At 51.1% G+C, this 20552-nt stretch overlaps 3 protein-coding genes across 4 annotated transcripts; 1 reads left to right on the top strand and 2 right to left on the bottom strand.

Annotated features, from left to right (window-relative positions):
- The first annotated feature begins 1742 nt into the window (after positions 1 to 1742).
- Positions 1743 to 8619, top strand: SNX21 (sorting nexin family member 21). The gene is made up of 3 exons (XM_061210049.1): positions 1743 to 2305; positions 2746 to 2924; positions 5967 to 8619. Exons 1-3 carry the CDS (start codon positions 2044 to 2046, stop codon positions 6639 to 6641), a joined length of 1116 nt encoding a protein of 371 aa, XP_061066032.1. The 5' UTR covers positions 1743 to 2043; the 3' UTR covers positions 6642 to 8619.
- ACOT8 (acyl-CoA thioesterase 8) lies at positions 7052 to 20370 on the bottom strand. 2 transcript variants are annotated; one of them, XR_009703538.1, is made up of 7 exons: positions 20165 to 20370; positions 18756 to 18892; positions 13090 to 13315; positions 10065 to 10222; positions 9345 to 9539; positions 8369 to 8467; positions 7217 to 7293 (listed from the first exon to the last, which is right to left on the bottom strand). XR_009703538.1 is itself a non-coding variant. In XM_061210050.1 (6 exons), exons 1-6 carry the CDS (start codon positions 20281 to 20283, stop codon positions 7175 to 7177), a joined length of 954 nt encoding a protein of 317 aa, XP_061066033.1. In that variant the 5' UTR covers positions 20284 to 20370; the 3' UTR covers positions 7052 to 7174. The 2 variants fall into 2 exon arrangements, 1 of the variants encoding a protein (XP_061066033.1); XM_061210050.1 differs by lacking the exon at positions 8369 to 8467 and having other exon boundaries at positions 7052 to 7293.
- Positions 8592 to 8987, bottom strand: LOC133104351 (cytochrome c oxidase subunit 7C, mitochondrial). The gene has a single exon (XM_061210051.1). The coding sequence runs from the start codon at positions 8887 to 8889 to the stop codon at positions 8698 to 8700; it is 192 nt and encodes a 63-aa protein (XP_061066034.1). The 5' UTR covers positions 8890 to 8987; the 3' UTR covers positions 8592 to 8697.
- Positions 20371 to 20552: the final 182 nt, after the last annotated feature.

The raw sequence follows: 20552 nt of genomic DNA, 5'->3' as shown, positions 1-20552 counted from the left end.
TGCCTGCCAGTGCATTCCCCAGCACCCAGCACTTGGCACTTAGCAAGTGTTCAAAAAATAATATGATCTTTGGAAGAATAAGTGAACGGAATGACATCTGGTTCAATATAAGGAGGACCTTTCTAACAGTGCTGGTTGAATAATAATGGGACCGGGCAGCCTCAGAAGGTAATGAGCCTCCTGTTACTGAATGTATGCAAACAGGAGTTTGATGACCATCTCTCAGGGAGGCTGTGGGGAGAGATCCATACAGAGCCTAAGAGTAGTGGAGAATACAAGACCTCAAAAGATCTCCTAGTTCTGGCCCTGTGTGTATGGCCCAGGGTAACTTTCCTTCACTGAGCTTCAGACTACCCATCTGTAAAATGGAGGTGCTAGACCAGATTTCGGAGCAACCCTCCTCCAGACCCTCATGGCTCTGACAACCCATGGTTTTGTGAACACCTGCTATGTACCCAGACTTGTGAGGCATTTGCCAAAGTACAGGTTAAGATTCAGCCAATGTTTGGTGAATGGGTGAGTGCTGAATGAATGAACAAATGAGGTGTGTCTTTGTTGCCCCAACACCCTGCTGGGAAGCTGAATGAAGAGTCATTAAAGCTTTGAGATTACACAGACTTGGCCTTAAATCCCAGCTCCCCTATTTCCTAGCTGTGGATTTTGGGAAAGTCTATTTGCCTCAGTTTCTTCATCTTGAAAATGGACCATTCTTGTCCACTCACAGCCTCCTCCCCAGGATGTTGTGAGGGTGAGATGTGACCCCTTGTAAAGTGCCTAGAACAGGATGGAGGATACAGTGGAACTTCAAGAAATGAGAGCCCTGCCCCTTCTGCACAGAGGGAGGGCAGGGAGTGTGTGTTCCATTCAAAGCTATTCCCACACCCCTCTCTCCTGTGCCATTTAAAAAGGGGAGGAGCTACCATCAGAGAGATTTTACTTGTTTGATTGTATAACTAGCAATATCTGCCCTGCTAGGGACTGATAGCTAGGCCTTTTGACAGGAAGGGACAATTAAATTCTTGACCTACTGCTGCCCTCTGGATAAAAAATAAAAACACAGCTCACTAGGGGAGTTGCTGAGATTACCAGGCCTGCAGCGTGAGAAAAGAACAGGATGTGGAACTCAGGAGACCTGGGCTCAGACCAGGGACCTACACTCAGAAACCTCTGGCAAGCTGTATGACTTGGGGAAAGTAACTCAGCCTCTCTGGGTCTCAGTTTCCCCCGTTTGCCTAGGTCCTATGTGTGAGGCAGGCTCAAATGAGATTGTAAAAGCTTGTGAACACTGTAGAAACAATAATCATTGTGTAACTTATTATCCTCTTAGTCCCTCCTCTGTGCAAAATTCGTACTTAAATTCGTATTAATTGTTCCTGTTTTACATATGAGAAAACCTAGGCTACTCGAGGTCAGAGGTCAGATTTCATCCCAGATCACTCGGCTTCTCTTGGCCTCGGTTCCCTCACAGGAGAGATGGGCTCCCTACTGCCGCGTAATGACTTTGGAAAGTTAGAGTGCTGGGTATAAATTAGGGGATAGATTGGGGCCAGCCTGGGTCTCCGGAGGGTTGGGAGGATTCAAGGAGGGTGTAGGCCCCTCCGGATTGGGGACGATCCCTTAGGGGGCCGGGGGCTTGCCCAGGCCTACCCGGGATTCCCAAATCCCTCCTGGAGCGAAGGGCCCGGGACTCCCGGGCGGCTCAGGGAGCAGGCGGGGCCGGAGGCGGGGCGGCGGCAGGAAGGGGCCGGAGCGGCCTGGGCCCGGCGGAACCGGGCGGAGCCCGGTTGCCCTCGGCCAGGCACCGCGGGCTGCACGAGAACCCCGGGGAGCGGGGCGCCCCAGAGTGCACCTCGGGGCGCAGGAGGCCGACCCGCACTAGGGTGCGAAAGAGGCGCTGGGAGAGTCGCGGGACCCTCCACAGGCAAGGGCGGGGCCTCCGCGGCGCCCCTCCCACCCCCAATCCCGGCCCCGCCCCGCACTGGGCTGGGGTCCGCCTCCCTCCCCAGCCCGGGACCCAGCGTCGCGAGCTCCCCCCGGGGTGCCATGGCCTCGCGGCTCCTGCACCGGCTGCGGCACGCCCTGACCGGCGACGGCCCCGGGGAGGCAGCGGCCGGCCCCGAGGCCGAGCAGTTCCCGGAGAGCTCGGAACTGGAGGACGACGACGCCGAGGGCCTGTCGTCCCGCCTCAGCGGCACCCTGAGCTTCACCAGTGCCGAGGACGACGAGGACCAGGACGACGAGGACGACGAGGAGGCTGACCCCGACCCGCTGCCCGATGGGGACCGGGAGGCGGGAGAAGACGCAGGCGAGTGCGGGAGGATGGAGGCGGGAACCCTGGGGCTCGATTAGGCCTCCACCCCAGCCGCGTTCCCGAGCTGATCCAGCCGAAACGCAGACACTTCTTTAAGTGCCCCAGCCACCTCTTGGCTGTGTGACCTTGAGAGAGTCACAACACCTCTCTCAGCCAAGTTCCCTTGTGTCAAATAGGGGAAATCACTCCCATCCCGGGTCGTTTAGGGCATGATATGTACAGGGTCTGGGATACAAATGGTAGTAATGTGCTAGCAATGTTTTGGGGGTGGAGATATTTATTTAACATCTACTGTCTGCCGGGCAGGTGTTTGGCACCAGGCCCCCTCTCTGGCCCTCCGTTTCCATTTATGTCAAATGGGGATAAATCCTTTGTCATTTGTTGGGAGGATGAATGAGGTCAGGACACGTAATTTATGTGGAACCTGGCCCCAGGCCCATCCTGTGCTCATGCAGAACGGAGTCCCCCACCTGATGGGCAGCGGGGCAGTCAGCTCCTGACACGGCAGTTGCAAGATTTCTGGAAGAAGTCCCGGAACACCCTGGTACCCCAGCGGCTGCTCTTTGAGGTGACCAGCGCCAACGTGGTCAAGGACCCGCCCTCCAAGTACGTGGTGAGTGAGGGTCCAGGAATCCCTGGGCTGAGAGTCTAGAAGTCTGGCTAAGAGAAAGTAGGGAAAACGCCAGCTTCCTGGGGGATCTGGCTGTGTAGTTATAAATGGCTGCCCCATTTTACAGATGGGGAAACTGAAGCCAGAAAGGGGATGTAACTTGAGCAAATCCTCAGGCAAATGACTTAAAACTTTTTTGAGGGACTATGGACCTATCCAGTCCTGGTTCTGAGACTAAGAACTAGTGTGCGTGTCCCCTGCTCCCTGGGTTTTGCAAGTCGTCGCAAGATGCAAGATACACAAGGAAGAATATTATCTGAGTCAGACTTGAGATCCAAGTTGCATTGGTTAGTGGTTAGAAAAATGGGTTTTGGATCCCAGTTACTACCAGTCGTTTGACTTTGGGTGAATTGTGAAACTTCGACGACCCTGTTTCCTCATCTGAACAAGGGGATAATGCCCAGGATTGTCGCAGAAATCAAATGAGACAGTGCATAGAAAGCCCTTAGCGTTGCGCCTGGCATCATGAAGTGCTCGATAAAATGGTAGTTCTATTATTATTACTTAACTTTGCGTTGAAAATGTCTGGCCTCTAGGGCCTGTTGTAGCCTCTTTACAACCCAGGAAAGTCAGTTCTCCAGCACCCACACCTGTACAGAATAAGCTTGTCCTAAGGACTGGATTTATGGGATGGGTAGGGTTGGGGTGAAGATCAGTGCGGGGGGGAGGCCCTGATTTCCTGGCTGTGGAAAGGAGAAACACATGGTGAATTCGGTGGTCCCGGTCCTGAAACCCAGCCTGACCTGGCTGGTCATGGCGGCAGCAGCTCCCTGCCTCTCACTTCCCTCCTCTTCACCACCCTCCTCCATTTCTGACTCAGCAGGAAGGGGGCCTGGAGCCCTGTCCCACATCTGGGCTTCTCCACCCCTCTCTGCAGCTCTTAGTGAAAAAAGGGCCACGCCCATGGGGTGACTGCTCCCATTTGAGCAGGGATTGACTCCGATGATCAGATCTTAAGTGGCAAAAGTCCTGGCTGGGGGTCATGCACAGGAAGGGGGCGCCAAGGATCAGTTATCTAGGAGCAGCTGGGAGACAAGGAAGTATGCGGGCAACTCTGGGAAGAGAATGACAAGATAGAGCCAAGTTTGGCCCGGCCCAGGTCCGGGGAAACGAATCTTCTCTTTGTTCAATGGGCACCCTAAATCCTGCTTTAACATCTCCTGGGGGTTAAGAGCACAGGCTTTGGAATTAGGTCGGCCTGGGTTTGAGTCCCAGCTGGGCCATTTATCAGCTGTGTGACTTAAGGGAGGTCTTTGAGCCCTTTGCCCGCTCTTGGGGCCTGCTTCCTGAGCAGTCAAATGGAGGTAAGGATGGCTTCCTGGCAGTGCTGTTGTGATGATAAAATAGTAGATGTGAAGTGCTAGGCACAGCACGGGGTGCAGGGTAGGTGCTCAGTTAATGGAGTGACTCTCATTACCTATCTCAGTGGGACAGTATAAGGATCAGATAATGGATCTAAAATGGGTTTTTGTCCAGAAATTACAAATGAAAATAAAAGCTAGATGAGCGTAAGGGGTCACTATAGACCAGGGCTCCCTGAAATGTGTTCAGCAGAAAACTGGTTCCCTGGAATATCAATAACTGTTCTTTAAAAAAAAAAAAAGTTTTTACAGTCAATATGCAATATGTTTTGGGAATGCAGAGTTGAACAAGAGTAAAAGAAGTTTCTTTATTGTTAAACTTTTAAATCCTGAATATTAATGTACACTGTGAATCTTCAAAGGAAGGATAGAGCAGGCAAACCTAACTGACCAGGGGTGGCTAGGATATTGGCAGTTTCACAGAACAAATTTGAGAGAAAAATCTCGGTTTGGTGTTAGTATGCTTTCAACATCGAACGCTTGCTAATCCCCCCTTTAGACCTGTTAGCTCAGCATGATTACAGATTAATCCATATTTGCGTTCTCGGACCTGGGGGGAAGCTTAGTGGTCATCTCGTTCAGTGCTTCCCAGACCTCCAGCACCCTCACAATTTTTGTCCTATCTAAATGCTACTTGTACCGTTCTGTGCTTCACGTTTCTCTTCAAATAAACCTATTTTTTTAAAATAAGTTTAAAAGACAACTTTATAGCACAGCTGTATATGGAAAGGCTCACTTGCCATAAAGAGAAGATAACCATAAAAATAAAAGCAGTGAAAGTGTCATTAAGCCCTGACTGGATGCTGCTGCCTGAAGAAGGCCCTGACCTGAGAGTCTCTTTCTGGCTCTTTTCTAAAAATGGAGATGAAAAGGGCTTTTTTAAACCAAACTGAGAGCTTCTCAATGTGCAGTCAGAAAGGTTGACAGAGAATTAGTGGGGGCATCACCTCCTGCCTCTGATTCAGTGTTATTTACTCCAGTACATACCCCCTAAACCACCCAGGTACCAACGTTTGCACACGTCCCACACTTAAGTAAACAGTGAGCTGGGCCAGCGCTCCATTCACTAGAGTCGGAAGCGGACCCACGAAGGGGACTGCCCTGCCTGACATCACATAGTGAGGGAGCACCTGACCTGAGGTTAGAACTTGGGTCCCAGTGCACTTTTCACACTGGTCGCTACTGGGGCTGTCTGAAGACCTGTGTTCTGGGTCTGGATTGGAATAACCTGGCCAGGGATGTGGGGCTGTGTATCCAGAGTGGAACAAAGCTCCAAGCTGATCCTAAAGGTTGGCTCTAGAGGCCCAAGAGATGGGCCTGGGTTTCGGCCCTCGGCTGGTTTTCCAGAGGGGCTGTCAGAAGAGCTCACTGCCCTATGGGAAGGGAGTACTCCCTAGGAGGGGCAGAGGGGGCGGCTGGACCAGGCACTGAAGCTCATCTCTGTCTTTTTCTCCCCATGCTGCCTTGGGCCTGGGTCATTTCAGATGAGCCTCAGGTAAGATGAGACTGGGCTCCCCAGCAGCCTCGGGGGTGAAGGGAAGAGGTGGGGGAAGAGAGCTGGAAGTGAGAGGGAAGGGTCCCGGGGACACCTTGCACCTGCCCTGACCCCCACCCTCCCCCGCAGCTCTACACCCTCACCGTGATGGGCCCGGGGCCACCGGGTCGCCAGCCAGCCCAGATCTCCCGCCGATACTCGGACTTTGAGCGGTTGCACCGAAACCTGCAGCGGCAGTTCCGGGGCCCCATGGCTGCCATCTCCTTCCCCCGCAAGCGCCTGCGCCGGAACTTTACCACAGAGACCATCGCCCGCCGCAGCCGGGCCTTTGAGCAGTTTTTGGGCCACCTCCAGGCAGTGCCTGAGCTGCGCCAGGCCCCGGACCTGCAGGACTTCTTTGTGCTGCCGGAGCTGCGGCGGGCGCAGAGCCTCACCTGCACTGGCCTCTACCGCGAGGCCCTGGCGCTCTGGGCCAACGCCTGGCAGCTGCAGGCCCAGCTGGGTGTCCCCTCAGGCCCAGACCGCCCTCTGCTGACCCTGGCGGGGCTGGCTGTGTGCCACCAGGAGCTGGAGGACCCTGGGGAGGCCCGGGCATGCTGTGAGAAGGCCCTACAGCTGCTGGGGGACAAGAGCCCTCACCCTTTCCTGGCCCCCTTTCTGGAGGCCCACGTGCGGCTCTCCTGGCACCTGGGCCTAGACAAACACCAATCAGAGGCCCGGCTCCAGGCCCTGCAAGAGGCAGGCCTGACGCCCACGCCACCCCCCAGTCTCAAAGAACTACTCATCAAGGAGGTACTGGACTAACCACACCTAGACTTAAGGCCACTGTGGGGAGAAGCACTGCCCCAGGATGGGAAGTGGGGTAGGGGCGGATGAGGACACGGACAGCAGTTAGGAGGCGACCAGGGGTGCTGGGAACCCCTAGAAGTTCCACAAAGGATTTGTAGCAGACTGAAGAAATGTGCTTCTTCTGTTGAGCTGGGCTCAGGACAAGCTTTGGCTAGGATGGTGCAGGGAGAAAGTCTGGTGCAGCCTCTCCAGCTTATGAATATCTGGGGGCTGTGCCCCAGGTCAGGGTCAATGGTCTTTTTTCCTTGGGCCTCCAAGCCAGCCTGGCTAAGGGCCAGGGACTCTGGCCCAGGAGTCCTGGCGTTGATGGCTGGAGGGAAGGCTGCAGTTCTGGCCCAGGGGGATTAAAAGGCCAGCAGCTCCACTGGTATAAGTCTCTTTATTCCATGTTCAGGACCAAAGGCCCAGCCCTGGATGGTAACTCCTGCCTCAGGAGCAGGGGGGAGAAGGGAGATCCTTGAAGCCCCAGACCAAGCTGGTACCTCTGGCTACAGCTTGCTCTTTGAGTCCCGGGGCTTCACTCGGATCACGCCCTCCTGGGCACAGGACATAGCCAGGACCCCGTCCCGACGCCACAGCCGCCCGTGAACTAGGCCCCGGGAGCCACCTGCGAAGATAAGGGAGAGAACGGCCTTCTGTTTCCTTCCACCCAGCCAAATGCCCTCCTTGAAAAACGTACAGCTCAGGTTGGGCCACCCCATGCCAGGGTACGCTCAGCGTTGTGGTCACTCCCAATCTCCAAGCACCCTTTTAGGAGCCTATTATGGTTGGTCATCGGGGGTAACTCCTCCCATGGGAATCCCACTTGATGGTTTAAAAGCACTTTCAATTATCTGCTGGCTTCCTCAAAAAAATCCCAAGGGGAGACGTTCTGAGAACAGTCTCGTTCAGTAGCTCAGCGAACCAGATCTGCCCCACTTCTGGCCACCTGCGTGAGGAAACCCATCAGTTCCCTTTATAATAAATCAAACCAGGCCCTCCGGGCTGGTAATTCATTCAAACAAACCAACCAACAAAAACCCCACCTCCATCCCCTCAGGGACAAAGGGGCTCGGAGGACAGGACGGGACAGGACGCAGAGCCGTGAGGCCTGGCCACCCCCTCCCCACGTGGAGATTCTCCCTTGCTAGCCCAGGGCCTTAGTCTGATATTTAGGAAGGGAACTGCTGGTTTCTCTTATATGCAGAACAGCTCACTTAGGCCTCACGGTGACCAAGTGAAGCAGGCCTTGTCCCCTGTTCCAGATGATGCCACTCAAGTCCAGAGAGGCTGAGGAACTGGGCCTTAAGGATCAGGCCAAACATGAACCCGAGAGTCCTAACTTCAAGGTGGTGGCTCCTTTATTGTGATGCTGTTGGTGCTGGAGAGCCCCCCTTCCCTGAGTATAAAAAGTCCCTCAAGTTTTGTCCCTGTTTCACAAAGCAAGGCTTTTCTTTGTTTGAAATGCACTTCCTTGGAAAGGAACCCAGGGCTCTGAGACTAGGCACTGATGAACGAGTCTGGGTTTCTCTCTTAACACTATAAGGAGTATCCAAGCGGTGGGGCCCTTAGAGAATGCTGAGTGCCCTGACCCTCAACCAGGTTAATTGTCAGAATCACTTAGGGAGCTTTTTTTTTTTTTTTAATTTTTTGGCCGTGCCGTGCAGCATGCGGGATCTTAGTTCCCCGACCAGGGATCAAACCTGTGCCCCCTGCAGTGAAAGCACGGAGTCTTAACCACTGGACCGCCAGGGAAGTCCCAGGAGCTTCTTAAAAGTAGTTTCCTGGATCTCGTCCAAGACCTGCAGAGTCAGAATCTTGGGGATGGAATCTGAGAATGTTCTGAAAAAGCTCCCCCAAGTGGTGGTCTGATGGGCCACCAGCTTTGGATACTTCTGTTTTTTTTTTTTTTTTTTTTTTATGCTATAAGTTTATTTACAAACATATCTAGGATGCTGAGTTCAAGAGTTTGATCCTTTTTTCAAAGAGATTGCACATCTTAAAATGCACCTCTTCGTATCTGTCTCATGGATTATTTTTTAAGCAGTTGGTGTCTTACTATATAGAAAGGTGCAGCAAATCCAGACCCAAAGTACAAAGTCATCATAGCTAGTAACCGCCACTTGTTTTCCACTGAAAATGGTAAATTCTTCCCTGGACCCTCCTCATAGTGGCTCCTACGGACCACAGAGGTTGTGAACCTCCGGATGCTTTGTCCCAACATAGCGCTGTTGGAAGCCCTGCGAAAGGCGCAGAAACTGAAGGCGGAAGAAATGGCGGCAGCACACCCAGCACTCCTTTCTTCACGACCTTGGATACTTCTGTTTTAATGCAACCCTATTTGTTTAGATGGGGAAAGAGGCTCAGAGAGGAGATGGGACTTGCCCAAGATCACACAGGGAATCTGAAGTGGTTCTGGGACTAGAACTGAGTCTCTGAGATAAACTGAATCATATTCCCAGCATGTTACAGAAATTAAGAGCTGAGCAGGTGTCCCATCCTCAGGCCTCACCCTGTCATTTTGAAGACAAGGATGCCACAGCCTAGGGAAGCAGAAGAGGAAGTGAGTGATCTGTGTGGTGCTCCATAGAAAGTGGGTGGGGGACAGCATCACCCAAGAAAGCAGGCTCCCTGCCCTCCCAGGGTCAGCACCCTCATCCCCCAGGGTCCCACACTCACCGGCCCAGGGGCTCTCACACTCATAGAGCATCCAGTGGTCAGCTCGGAAAGGGGCGTGGAACCACATGGAGTGATCCAAGGAGACCATGAAGTGCACCTTGTGCTGCCACTGGTGGGGCAGCAGTGCTGTGCCCAGGAAGGCATAGTCCGAGATATAGGCTGCCACGCAGCAGTGCATCTTCATGTCGCCCTCCCCTGCAACAGATTCCGGCCCCATCAGCCCTGGGCTCCTGGGCTTTACAGCTCAGGACCTGCAGGGAGGTAGGGAGAAAGGGGCTGCCGTGCATAGGTGTGCAGACTGTTCACTGCCCAAGGGCACCTGGCCCAAGGTGTGTGTGTGTGATGGGGGATAAGGGAGACAGGGATGGGAGGGGGGCAGGTGCAAGTGAGGATTGAAATCCAGTCTTCAGTCCCCAAGTCTCCCACCCTGGACCCCCAAAGTGTCTTCTTCCAATTTGCACAAAGGCACCTGATGCTTAGCAGGAGACCTGGGGAAGAATCTTGGCAAGGTGCCTTGCCTTCCCCAGAAAGGGCCAACATTAGGATTATAGTCACCTGTCCGTTCTCCCCATGCAAAGGGCTGAGCCAACCTCCCCATCATGCAGATAAGTAAACAGGCCCAGAGTGGGGAAGTAACATGCCCAAGGCCACAAAGGGCAAATGAGGTACAGGTCTAGGCCCCCGGAGAGCGTTTCCTTTCAGGCCATGGGGTCTTCTTACCAATGTAGCCCCGGGCTCGCACCCAGAACATCTGTTTGGGCTCCATGCTCTGCAGCTGGCTCAGAGTGGGTACGTTTACCAGCTTGATCTCAATGGGCACCTCCTGGGCAGCAATTCGGTTCAGCCCCACTCGGTACTTCTCTTGGAGGTTAGGGTCCCTGAAAGTAAAGGGGAGAGGGATGGGGAGACCCAGGGAGATGGGGAGCCTGTCCTCTGAGCCGCCTCTTCTGACCCCCCTCATTCCTTCACAGGGACTCCTGACTTATCCCCAAAGCTCCCCTCCCCTCTGGCAGGCAAGATAGGATAGATTTGCATCCTTTCTTTGCCACTTACGAGCCCTGTGGCCTGGTACAAGTTAGTCATCGCTCAGCCTTTTTTCCCATCTGCAAAATGTGGATAATGACAGTCACCTACCTCATAGTAAATACTGTGGAGGAGACAAGATAAAGCATAGAAGCCAACACATCATCTAGTCACGCGGTGTACCCTGTGACAGGCCCCGTTCCAGGCATTTCACACACATGAACTCACCCGTCAACACCTCTGTGAGATCCATGCTGTTACCACCGCCATCTGATAAGTGAAGTAAGCACAGAGGGTGCAGGTAGCCTGCTCAGGAAGTGGAGGGGCGCGGGATTCGGACCCAGCCCGTCTGGCTCCTCGGTTCACACTCTTAACCACTTCTCTATTCTAACACGCAGGAAACAGGCTGCCCTACTTGGACTGACTGACCTAACCGTGAGCAACTGGGGACACTGTGTTCCAGGGGGAGGAGCCCATTTCCAGGGAAGCCCCTTTGCCACAGTAAGGACCACCCCTTGTGCCCCTAGGCTCTTCCCCGGTATTTCCATTTCCATCCCTATCCTTTCGAGCCCTGACAGAACCTTCTGTGATGATGGTATGGTCTGTAGCTGCACTGACCGCTGTGGCAGCCACGAGCCACATGTAGCTGCTGAGGGCTTGAAATGTGGCCAGTGCGACCCAGGACCAGAACTGAATTAATTCTATTTAACGTTAATTAACTTAATACAGCCACCTGTGGTTAGCGGCCTCCTTATGGGACACGCAGCTCTAGATTCAGGGACCTTTAAGAACAATGTCCTCCTTTCATTTCTCAAACATTTTGGAGCTCTGACCGCATACCAGGCTCCATGCTTATTCCTCTCTGTCAAGAGTGATGTAACTACAATTTACTGAGCACGCACTGAGGGCCTTGTTATCTTGTGTAAGCCTCACAGCAGCCTTATAAGGTAGAAATTCTGATTGGCACCATTTTACAACTGAGGACACAGGCTCAGAGTGGAAAAGCAACTTGCCAAACTCACACAGCTGGCAGGGACAGAGTCTAGATTTGAACCCAGGCTTTTCCTAGGTGCAGATGCACATCTGTTCCATCACACCGGGCTGACAGCCCCGACTGCGGCACAAGGCAGCGGGGCTCTCCTTACGACAGAGCTGTGAAGTCTGCAGGGCAGAAACAGCCATTCCCATTTTTTAGATGAAGAAGCAGGGCTCTGAGAGGCTGCGGAGTTGAGCAAAGCTACACAGCAGGTGGGCACTAATAGAGATGGAGCCCTGGCCCAAATCTATAACCAAGCTGGACCCTGTGGGTACCTCTGTCAAGTTTACGATTAACCTCCTTATCTGAACCTTTATTCCTTTTATTGTTCAAAACCTGTTCTCCTCAAGATTGAGGAGGGGAACTGTAACCGAGCAGGACCGTATGGGGCCTTCCTGGGACAGGCCCTTCCCCCATATCCTCTGCTTTACTCTCTGAAGTACCTAGATAACAGTATATGATGCACATTTCCCGAGTTGTTTTACAGATGCTAACCACACACCCCCAGCCAAATGAAAGATGTTAACTACTTGATGACCACGAGCACACAGCCCCAGGCCTCCTGGAGCCTAAGGACTAACAATGTTAACCCCTGTGACGCTGCCCTCTTACCTCACCATCAGCCAATCAGAGAATTGTGCATGAGCTGATCATGTACCCTGCGACCCTCCTCCTTTACCTGGCTTTTAAAAATGCTTTGCCAAAACCCTTCAGGAGGGACTTCCCTGGTGGCACAATGGTTAAGAATCCATCTGCCAATGCAGGGGACATGGGTTCGATCCCTGATCCAGGAAGATCCCACATGCTGCGGAGCAACTAGGCCCGGGCGCCACAACTATTGAGCGAGCCACGCATCTCCTTGTATGGCCTTGGAATAAACCTTTCTCTGCTCCAAACTCCGATGTTTTGGTTGGTTTGGCCTCACTGTGCTGGTTTGGCCTCACTGTGCAAGTCGGGGACATGGACTTGCGATAACAAATCCACGTGACTTGTCCTGTGTCAGGACCCAGAGCTCTTTCCACTGCCCCAGCATTTTTCCAACTTTATTAGCTGTGATTCAAGTAAGAAACCTATTTTACCAGGTGACATTCAAAATATTTAACATGCACTAAGGCAAAGGCAGCAGGGCCACAGCTCTGCAGCAGGGACCCTCACCCCGGCAGGCATTAACTCCTAGGCTGCTGGATCATGGGTGACCCTGGAGGAGAAGGGGGACCACTCAGGGACTGGGGAGGTATTTACCAACAATTATAGAAGTATTTCAGTATTTAAACGGTAGGAAAGCTGTAACAGTACCTGAACTGGCTGAATAGGAAGCCCTGCATTTCACACCATGATCCAACACCCACCCATGGGCACACATGCTCTCACACACAACTGAAACTAATGTTTCACAAAAGGATGCCTACCCTTACTACAGGCAATACACTCTAGTATCTTCTTTTCTATTCTAGCTTCCCCGCGCCCCGGCCGTGCCTCATGGCCTGTGGGATCTTAGTTCCCCAACCAGGGGTCGAACCCGTGCCCCCTGCAGTAGAAGCACAGAGCCCTAACCACTGGACTGCCAGGGAATTCCCTAGTCCAGCTTTTTAAAATGCTGGCCGAGATCAACTAAAGGACTCCGTGGCCTGCTAACAGGTGGTGACTGCAGTTTGAACACTGTCCTGGGACCTTGAGGTCTCTCACCTTAAATACTGGTTAATGAGGGCCTCATGGTCAAGCAGCTCTTCCGGCGGGGGCACGGTAGGCATGGAGAACTGGTGCTGCACAGGGCTGGGCTGGGCCTTCTGGAAGGAGACCTGGCAGATGAAGATGGGCCTGCCGTGTTGCACAGCCTTCACGGAGCGCACGGAGAAGCTCACCCCTGTTCGCGTACGTTCCACCTGGTACAGCACCGGCACCTTCGGGTCCCCTGCAGCAGGCAAAGGGCACACAGCACACGGTGAGCCCAAGTGAGCCCCATAGGCCCGCTCACCATCACCATGGCTGGACAGGCCCCTCTGTTGCTTGTTCTCCATTCCTTTTCTGCTTGGTAGCTACTGACTGAGGCCTGATGAAGCCCAGGTACTGGGGAGAGAACCCTAGACCCTGTCATTGGGATGCCCCCGGTGCAGGTGGAGATCCTCTCCGTCAATAGCACAGGACAGAAGGGACACTGCCAGATTCCCTGCATTCAAAGCCCGGCTCTGACACTCACCAGCTGTGTGACCTTGGGAAAGTCACTTAACCTCTTTGAGCAGTTAAACCATCTGTGAAATGGGGATCATCATAGTGTTCATACCTCTCAGGATTTTAATGAGGATTAAATTAGTTCGGAGTTGTAAAGTATTCAGAATAATATCTGGCACGTAGTAAGTGCTCTGTGTTTGTTCAATAAAATACTCTCAGCTTTTGTCTTGTTCCCTCTGTGACTGGGATCTTGTCATGAACCCCGTACCATTCTTCTAGATCAGGGGTCAGCAAATCTGGCCTGCTGCCTGTTTTGTTTTTGTTTTTCTTTTCTTTCTTTCTTTCTTTTTTTTTTTTTTTTTTTTGAGAACAAGCAAAGGTTATTTATTCAGAGTTTAGTGCATCAAGGGAGTCAGCCACAATCACTTCCGCTTGGCAGAGACTCAAAGGCAGACGGAGGAGCGGGAAAGCTTTATAGTGAAAAAAAAGATTTCAGGTATGCCCTGCTTGGAGGCTGCTGGCATGGTGATAGGCAGGCTAGCTAGAAGCAGGGCAGCCTAGCTAGAAGCAGGGCAGCCTATGTAACTGGTGAGGGGTGCATGTTTGGCTTTCCCCAGTTAGTCCTAAGTTGGAAGCAGGGGCAAAAATTAGGGAAGCTCTCAGTTATTCATCAAGTCCTGGCCATTAGGGGCTGATCATTACAGGGACTATGGTTTGGCTTCCTGGACTGGCTGCTAGAAATGGTGGTCTGACTTCCTCCAAGCCTGACTTGTAGATAGTAGGTTGGCTTCCTGTGCTAGTTGCTACCAGTTGTGGCTCAGAGTTCTATTTTTATATATGGTTTGGCCATTGTCTGATATTCATTCTCCCAGGAAAAGCCTGCTGTCAGTCCCTTCATCCTTAATGCAAATGGAAGTCACCTGACCCTTCTCCTTCGCTATCTGTGCTCACAAGGCAGGATGGGAGACACTGGCCCCAGCGTGAGGACTATTAACCCTCAATGAACAGGTCGGGGAGGGTTTTTAGAGAGAGTCTTCCTGGTGTCCCTGAAGTCCTTTAGTCTGAGTCAGACCAACCTTGGAGAACCCTGACATCTAGGTGGTAAGATGTCTTGGGGATGATTTTCAACTTTGAGATGAAAGAAGCAGGTCTAGAGAAGCAATGCTTCCTCCACCCCATCCAAATGGGTAGCCCGCCAGGCACTGGGGGCTCATTCAACAGCAATAAACACGCCTATGAAGCCCTGAAGCCCAGCAGGTTTGCTCAGGTCTGTTAGCCGGCAATGCCAAAGGGGCATTTTTAATCAGAAAGGGGGCTCCTCAAGGCCAAAGGCCTTTGAGAAGGGCTTCCCAAGAGTCCAGAAACGAGACAGCTACATAAGCAGTCTGATTTCAGGGGCTGGGAAGGAGGCCTCCCTTCCCTATCAACGAACTATAAAAAAAAAAAAAAGCTGTCATCCAATCCTTGGGCTGCAGCTAAAACTCAGTATTTTCAGTTACTAGTGATTTACCTTTCAGTGTGAATGAGTTCCAGACCTGTTCTTTAAAATTTGTATTGGAACAGAGCTGGTAGGCTCTGCAGTATATTGAAGGAAGCGAGATAACAGTTATGGAGTGAGTGCATTAGTTATGTGGACCTGCAACAGACAGGCAGATACTTCTCCAGCAAAGATGGGTTTCTTCAGGATCAGCAGAGAATTGCAATTCGGGGTCTGCAACCACGGTGAGCCACATGCAAGTCCCCGTCCAGCAAGAGGAGAACGCTTTTACAGAGGGGAAAAGGGAGGGCGATAGTATAGTGCAATTGGGAGGGCCCTAGTAAACAAAGAGCCCATGGTTTTTCATTGGCTGAGTCCTTGCCAGAAAGAAGGAGTTTTTTCCTGTCGGGCTCTGCTATTGTTACAGGGCATGAGCGCTCCCAGCTCTGGTCTCCCAACTCTACTTAATGGAGGTTTCTGTTTATGAATTTTTTTATTGTTGCTAAGGTATCTTTTCTCACATTGGTCTCACATTAACTATGCAAAGTGGGTCTTATCACCATTGTATAGATAGGGAAACTAATGCCGTAAATAACATTTTTTGTAATATAGCCAAGCCCATTTGTTTACATATGATCTGCTATTGCTTTTGCCCACAAAACCTAAAATATTTACTCTGCCTTTATAGAATAATGTTTTTTGACTCCTGCTCAAGATTCTCCATGCTTTAAACCTATACCAAGTCAGATAACACCTGTATTACATTCTTCTACCTAGCTAGAGAAATACTTTTTTTTTTAATTTTATTTTTGGCTGCGTTGGGTCTTCGTTGCTGCGCGTGGGCTTTTCTCTAGTTGTGGTGAGCGGAGGCTACTCTTCATTGTGGTGCGCAGGCTTCTCATTGCAGTGGCTTCTCTTGTTGTGGAGCACGGGCTCTAGGCGCGTGGGCTTCAGTAGTTGTGGCTCGCGGGCTCTAGAGTGCAGGCTCAGTAGTTGTGGCACACGGGCTTAGTTGCTCCGCGGCATGTGGGATCTTCCCAGACCAGGGCTGGAACCCATGTCCCCTGAATTGGCAGGCGGATTCTCAACCACTGCGCCACCAGGGAAGCCCTGAGAAATACTTTTTTTAATCAAAAAACAAACAAACAAAACACCCAAACTGACTAACATTCTATACTGGGCTTTTAGAAAGAGAATTGATATGATAAATGGCCAAGGACCAACACCTCCACCTCCCAGTATCTTTTAATTAAAAATATCATTAGCAACATTGTAAAGCAACTATACTCCAATAAAAAAATTTAAAAATCTATCTATATATCATTGGAGCACCATCATTATTTATAAATCTTGATGTACCTGGTAGAGGGTCACATCACAAACTAATAAGAGAGCTTCCCTTTTTGCCTTGCTGCCAGGAAGCTCGGAACTAACTTTTGTATAAAACTGCAATGATATGCCTTAGCCTAGTATTTTGACACAATTATTTCCCCCAAATCCCGTTACTACTAGCCTCCTGGCCCTTGACTTTTATTTATTATTACTTTTGAAAATTTTGTCCCAGGGAATTTCCTGGCGGTCCAGTGGTTAGGACTCCACGCTTTCACTGCTGAGGGCACAAGTTCAATCCCTGGTCTGGGAACTAAGATCCCACAAGCTGTGTGGCCCGACCAAAAAATAAAAAAATTCAAAACTTAATATCCTTCTTAAAAAAAATTTTTTTGCCCCAAATGTTTTATTTTTTCCCATACTTAATTTTTTTGTAGACTATATTCCATTATAGGTTATTACAAGATATTGAATATAATTTTCTGTGCTACACAGTAAATCCTTGTTGCTTATCTATTTTATGTATAGTAGTTTGTATCTGTTAATCCCATACTCCTAATCTGCCTTGACTTTTATTTTATTTTAAAAATTAACTAATTGATTTATTTTGGGCCACACCACACGGCTTGCAGGATCTTAGTTCCCCGACCAGGGATCGAACCCAGACCCTCAGCAGTGAAAGCGTGGAGTCCTAACCACTGGACCGCCAGGGAATTCTGACTTTTATTTTAATAGTTCTATAATAGCTGCCAATTATTTTAAGCTGTCTTGCAGCCTTTCAAGAAGCAGATAGGGACACAAATAATTGGTGATTATTTTGAAATAGCAGTGTTGGCACGGTTCATTTCATGCTGCTCCTGGATGGAGAATTTCCAAGGATGTGGATGTTTCCCCCAGAACCTGAGATGGGCTCTCCCATGGTTTGGAATTAATTCCCAAGAAGGAAAGAGAAAATCGCAGAAGGAGAACAAAGTGTAGAGCTTGGAGCCACACAAAGCAACTCAGGTTCAAATCCTGGCTTTGCCTACCTGAGCATTATGGGAGCTTCTTACATAACCTCTTTGGATCCAACGTTCCTTATACATAGAATAGTGGCAGGAATGCTGTTTACTTAAGAGGATTAAACAAGATAATGTACATAGCTGCGCACTGTAACATGCAAATTTTAATTATTCCCATAAGTTCATCATCAAAAAGTAATGATAATTACCATTTATGGAAAACCCACATCATGCCAGGCCCTGCACTAGATACTTTACCTGCAAAGACTAAGAATTCTTTTCAGAAACCAGATGATGAAACTGATTCAGCGGGATCAGGTAATGCCCCCACCCCCCCAAAACGAAACAAAACTGTCTCACTGGGCTAGAAGGATTACAATATCAAAAGGCCAGCACTTTTGGAGTTTACAACCAAACTGAGGGAACAAAGGGTGCATCTGCTCCCAGCTAGCATCGAAGTTGAGAACGGGGCTCGCCCCAAGGTAAGTATTCAAATGCTTTATAGCAATGACTGTCATGGAAGTAAAGGAAGTAAAAGGATGGGGAGCGAGGGGCATGGGAACGTAGTATGAAAAGGTGTATTTACTATTAACTATATTATACTTGTAAAATGAAGGTGGAAACCCATTGTCTTTTTTAATACAGATCACATATCATAAAGTTTCATAAATTCTTCTTAGCTGATGGGACCATGCAGAAGACAGAGACTCTTAAAATTGGGAGCATCTGCCTAGGAGTGAGATTTTTATGTTTCTCAAAAGGGAGCATGGGTTTTAAAAGATTACTCTCTCCTCCTTCATTTGATCCCAGAGCTGTAAGCAGCTACAGAGATCTTGCTTGGCCCCGCCCCTTCTGCATTTTTCAGGTGGGATGAAGGAGGGGTGGGGGAGGGTGGTTATATCTCACTCAAGGTCGCCTGGTGAATCAATGGCAAAGCTCCGACTAGACCCAAGGTCTCTTGTTTCCCAGCCTGGTCTCTTCTCCAAGTTAAGCTGCCTGCCTCAAACTCCCAGCAGAGGTTTCAGCACCCCTCTGAGGATCCAGCACAAGACTGGCACCAGAAGGTGTATGAAGAATAAGGAACAAAAGACCCACTGGGAACAGTTAAGCACCAAAGTCTTGTGCCACTGTGGGCCGGAAAACAAGTACCCGGTATCTCAGCAGGTATGGGGTCTAAGGCTCTTCCTGGCCCCAGGCCTTCTTCCTCTCTAGGCTTCCCTAAGGGCGATCAATTAACCCTCTCCCTCACCACCCCCCTCCTCTCCCCTTCCTCCCCTACCTCTCTTCCTCTTTCTCCTCAGTCTGCTCCCCAAGGCCAGAAAGAAGTGGCTGCTGGGCCACCAGTGCTGGGGTGGGTTAGGGAGGGGTTGGTTTACCTTTCCGAACAAAGTAACAGTGCAGGGAATGCACGTGGACATCTTCACTCACAGACTTGGCTGCAGCCACCAAAGCCTGGCCCACGATCTGACCCCCAAACAGCCGCTGGGTTGAGGGTACCCAGTAATGCCTTCCTCTGTGGGGAGAGGGGAAAAACAGGAAAGACTTGGGTGCTGGGCCATATCCCACAATCTTCAATGAGCCTCTAGTGCAGGATCTCTTAACCTGATTGGGGTTTGGGATCCTTTGAGAATCTGGTGAAAGCCTTTCCCCAGGCAAATATCCTAACACCACTCTACCTACAACTTCAAGGCCTTAAGGATGCCCCAAACTTCTGTGGACTTCAGTTAAGGATAATGAATGGATCCCCATATTTTATACCATGAGAACAGGGATCAGAGAGGGAAAGTGACTTGAGCAAGGTCACACACACACAGCTCAACCATTGCCATCCTGAGCAGTATCCGGGTCTTTTGAGCCCAAGTCCAGTGTTTCTTCCATTGCCCATACTAGGGTAAGGCATAAGCCTCTCAAGCCCTTGAGTAGACCAAGATGAACCCCACAAGCTGCTGGGGGGACTGCATTAAGGTCTGCCACTTACACCCCTCAACTTGACAGCTCAGTTCTTAAAAGAACTAGATTTAGAGCTTGAAGGGCCCTCAGACTTCAAGTCTAACCCCTTCAGTGCCCAGATGAGGAAACTGAGGCCCCAGAGGTGAAAAGTCTTGCCCATTGCATGAGCCCAGTGGAGGATTAAGAATTTAGGTCTCCAGCTTCCCACTGCCCAGCCCAGCATTTTTCATGTAATGTATTGCAAATAGCCCTCCAGGGAGTTATTTGTAATTGGTTTAAGTGGGGCTAAGTTAATACCTAAGATAGCTTCCAATAAGCCAGGAGGAGCCTTGGAAGCCCAAACTATTAAATCCCCAGTTACAGTCAAGAATTTAATCTGCATCAGGAAGGAAACTCGCTCAGGCCTCAGAATGAATAAAGAGCTACTAGACCCCACCTAGTGGTGGTGGGGATGGGGAATGTAAGAGGAAATTATAGTGAATATGCAGGAGCTGCGGATAAGTTTGTGCCCTTGGACAAATCACTGCCCTTTCTGGACTGGCTCTCCCTGGGACATGATTCCTCAGGGGAGGCTGCTGAGAAGGATACCTTGGGTCACCACTTTTTGCCTAGATTGCCAGGACCTCCCAGGGGTGGGACTGCACAGACCCCCGCGCCGAGGAGGAAGCCGGGGCAGCTTTGTCAGGCACAGGTTCCCTCCCAATCGCGGCACAGGCATCTCGCGCAGAGCCCATCCTCGTCCAGGGGGATACGAGCAGGGGCAATGGGGTGGCAGCAGGCAAGATCAGGAGCCTCTGACCCAATGCGTGGGTGCGGGCCCGATGCAGCCGGCTACCTGAAGAGATCCTCGTCCAGCAGCTCGAGGTTGAGCACGCTGGTGACCAGGACGCTGCGGAGGTCCCTGGGTGGATCGCCGTCGCCCTGTTCGTCCTCTAGGGCCTGCGGGGACGACATGTAGCCCACTTGCTGCCGGCCCGGGACCCTGCGCTCGGGGGCACACGCGGAGACCCAGACAGAACGCGCAGCCTCCAGCAGGAGCTAAGTAACCGGAAGTCCCCCGCAAGCCCTGAGAAAGTGGGATGCAGGTTATGATTGGTCGGTGCTCCTGTCAGTCTTCGGGTGAGTGTGCCCACCTGCTCTCTAGCGATTGGAGAAAATGAGTGCCAGTCCGGGGAACCCGTGCGTGATTGGATGTGAAAGTGAGGGGGCGGAGCCCCGGGACT

This window comes from Eubalaena glacialis, chromosome 13, assembly GCF_028564815.1.
Source record: "Eubalaena glacialis isolate mEubGla1 chromosome 13, mEubGla1.1.hap2.+ XY, whole genome shotgun sequence".
Classification (NCBI taxonomy): domain Eukaryota; kingdom Metazoa; phylum Chordata; class Mammalia; order Artiodactyla; family Balaenidae; genus Eubalaena; species Eubalaena glacialis.
Note: the sequence above shows the minus strand (reverse complement) of the source record. Positions and strands in the feature narration are given on the sequence as shown.

Coding starts and splice junctions, on each gene's coding strand:
- ACOT8 (XM_061210050.1), bottom strand. CDS start 20,283: ATGTCGTCCCCGCAGGCCCTAGAGGACGAACAGGGCGACGGCGATCCA. Junction 13,316..18,755: donor CTGTTACTTTGTTCGGAAAG/GTAAACCAACCC, acceptor TGCCTGCTGCAG/GGGACCCGAAGGTGCCGGTG. Junction 9,540..10,064: donor GCGAGCCCGGGGCTACATTG/GTAAGAAGACCC, acceptor AATCTGTTGCAG/GGGAGGGCGACATGAAGATG.
- SNX21 (XM_061210049.1), top strand. CDS start 2,044: ATGGCCTCGCGGCTCCTGCACCGGCTGCGGCACGCCCTGACCGGCGAC. Junction 2,306..2,745: donor GGAGGCGGGAGAAGACGCAG/GCGAGTGCGGGA, acceptor ACCTGGCCCCAG/GCCCATCCTGTGCTCATGCA. Junction 2,925..5,966: donor ACCCGCCCTCCAAGTACGTG/GTGAGTGAGGGT, acceptor CCTCCCCCGCAG/CTCTACACCCTCACCGTGAT.
- LOC133104351 (XM_061210051.1), bottom strand. CDS start 8,889: ATGTTGGGACAAAGCATCCGGAGGTTCACAACCTCTGTGGTCCGTAGG.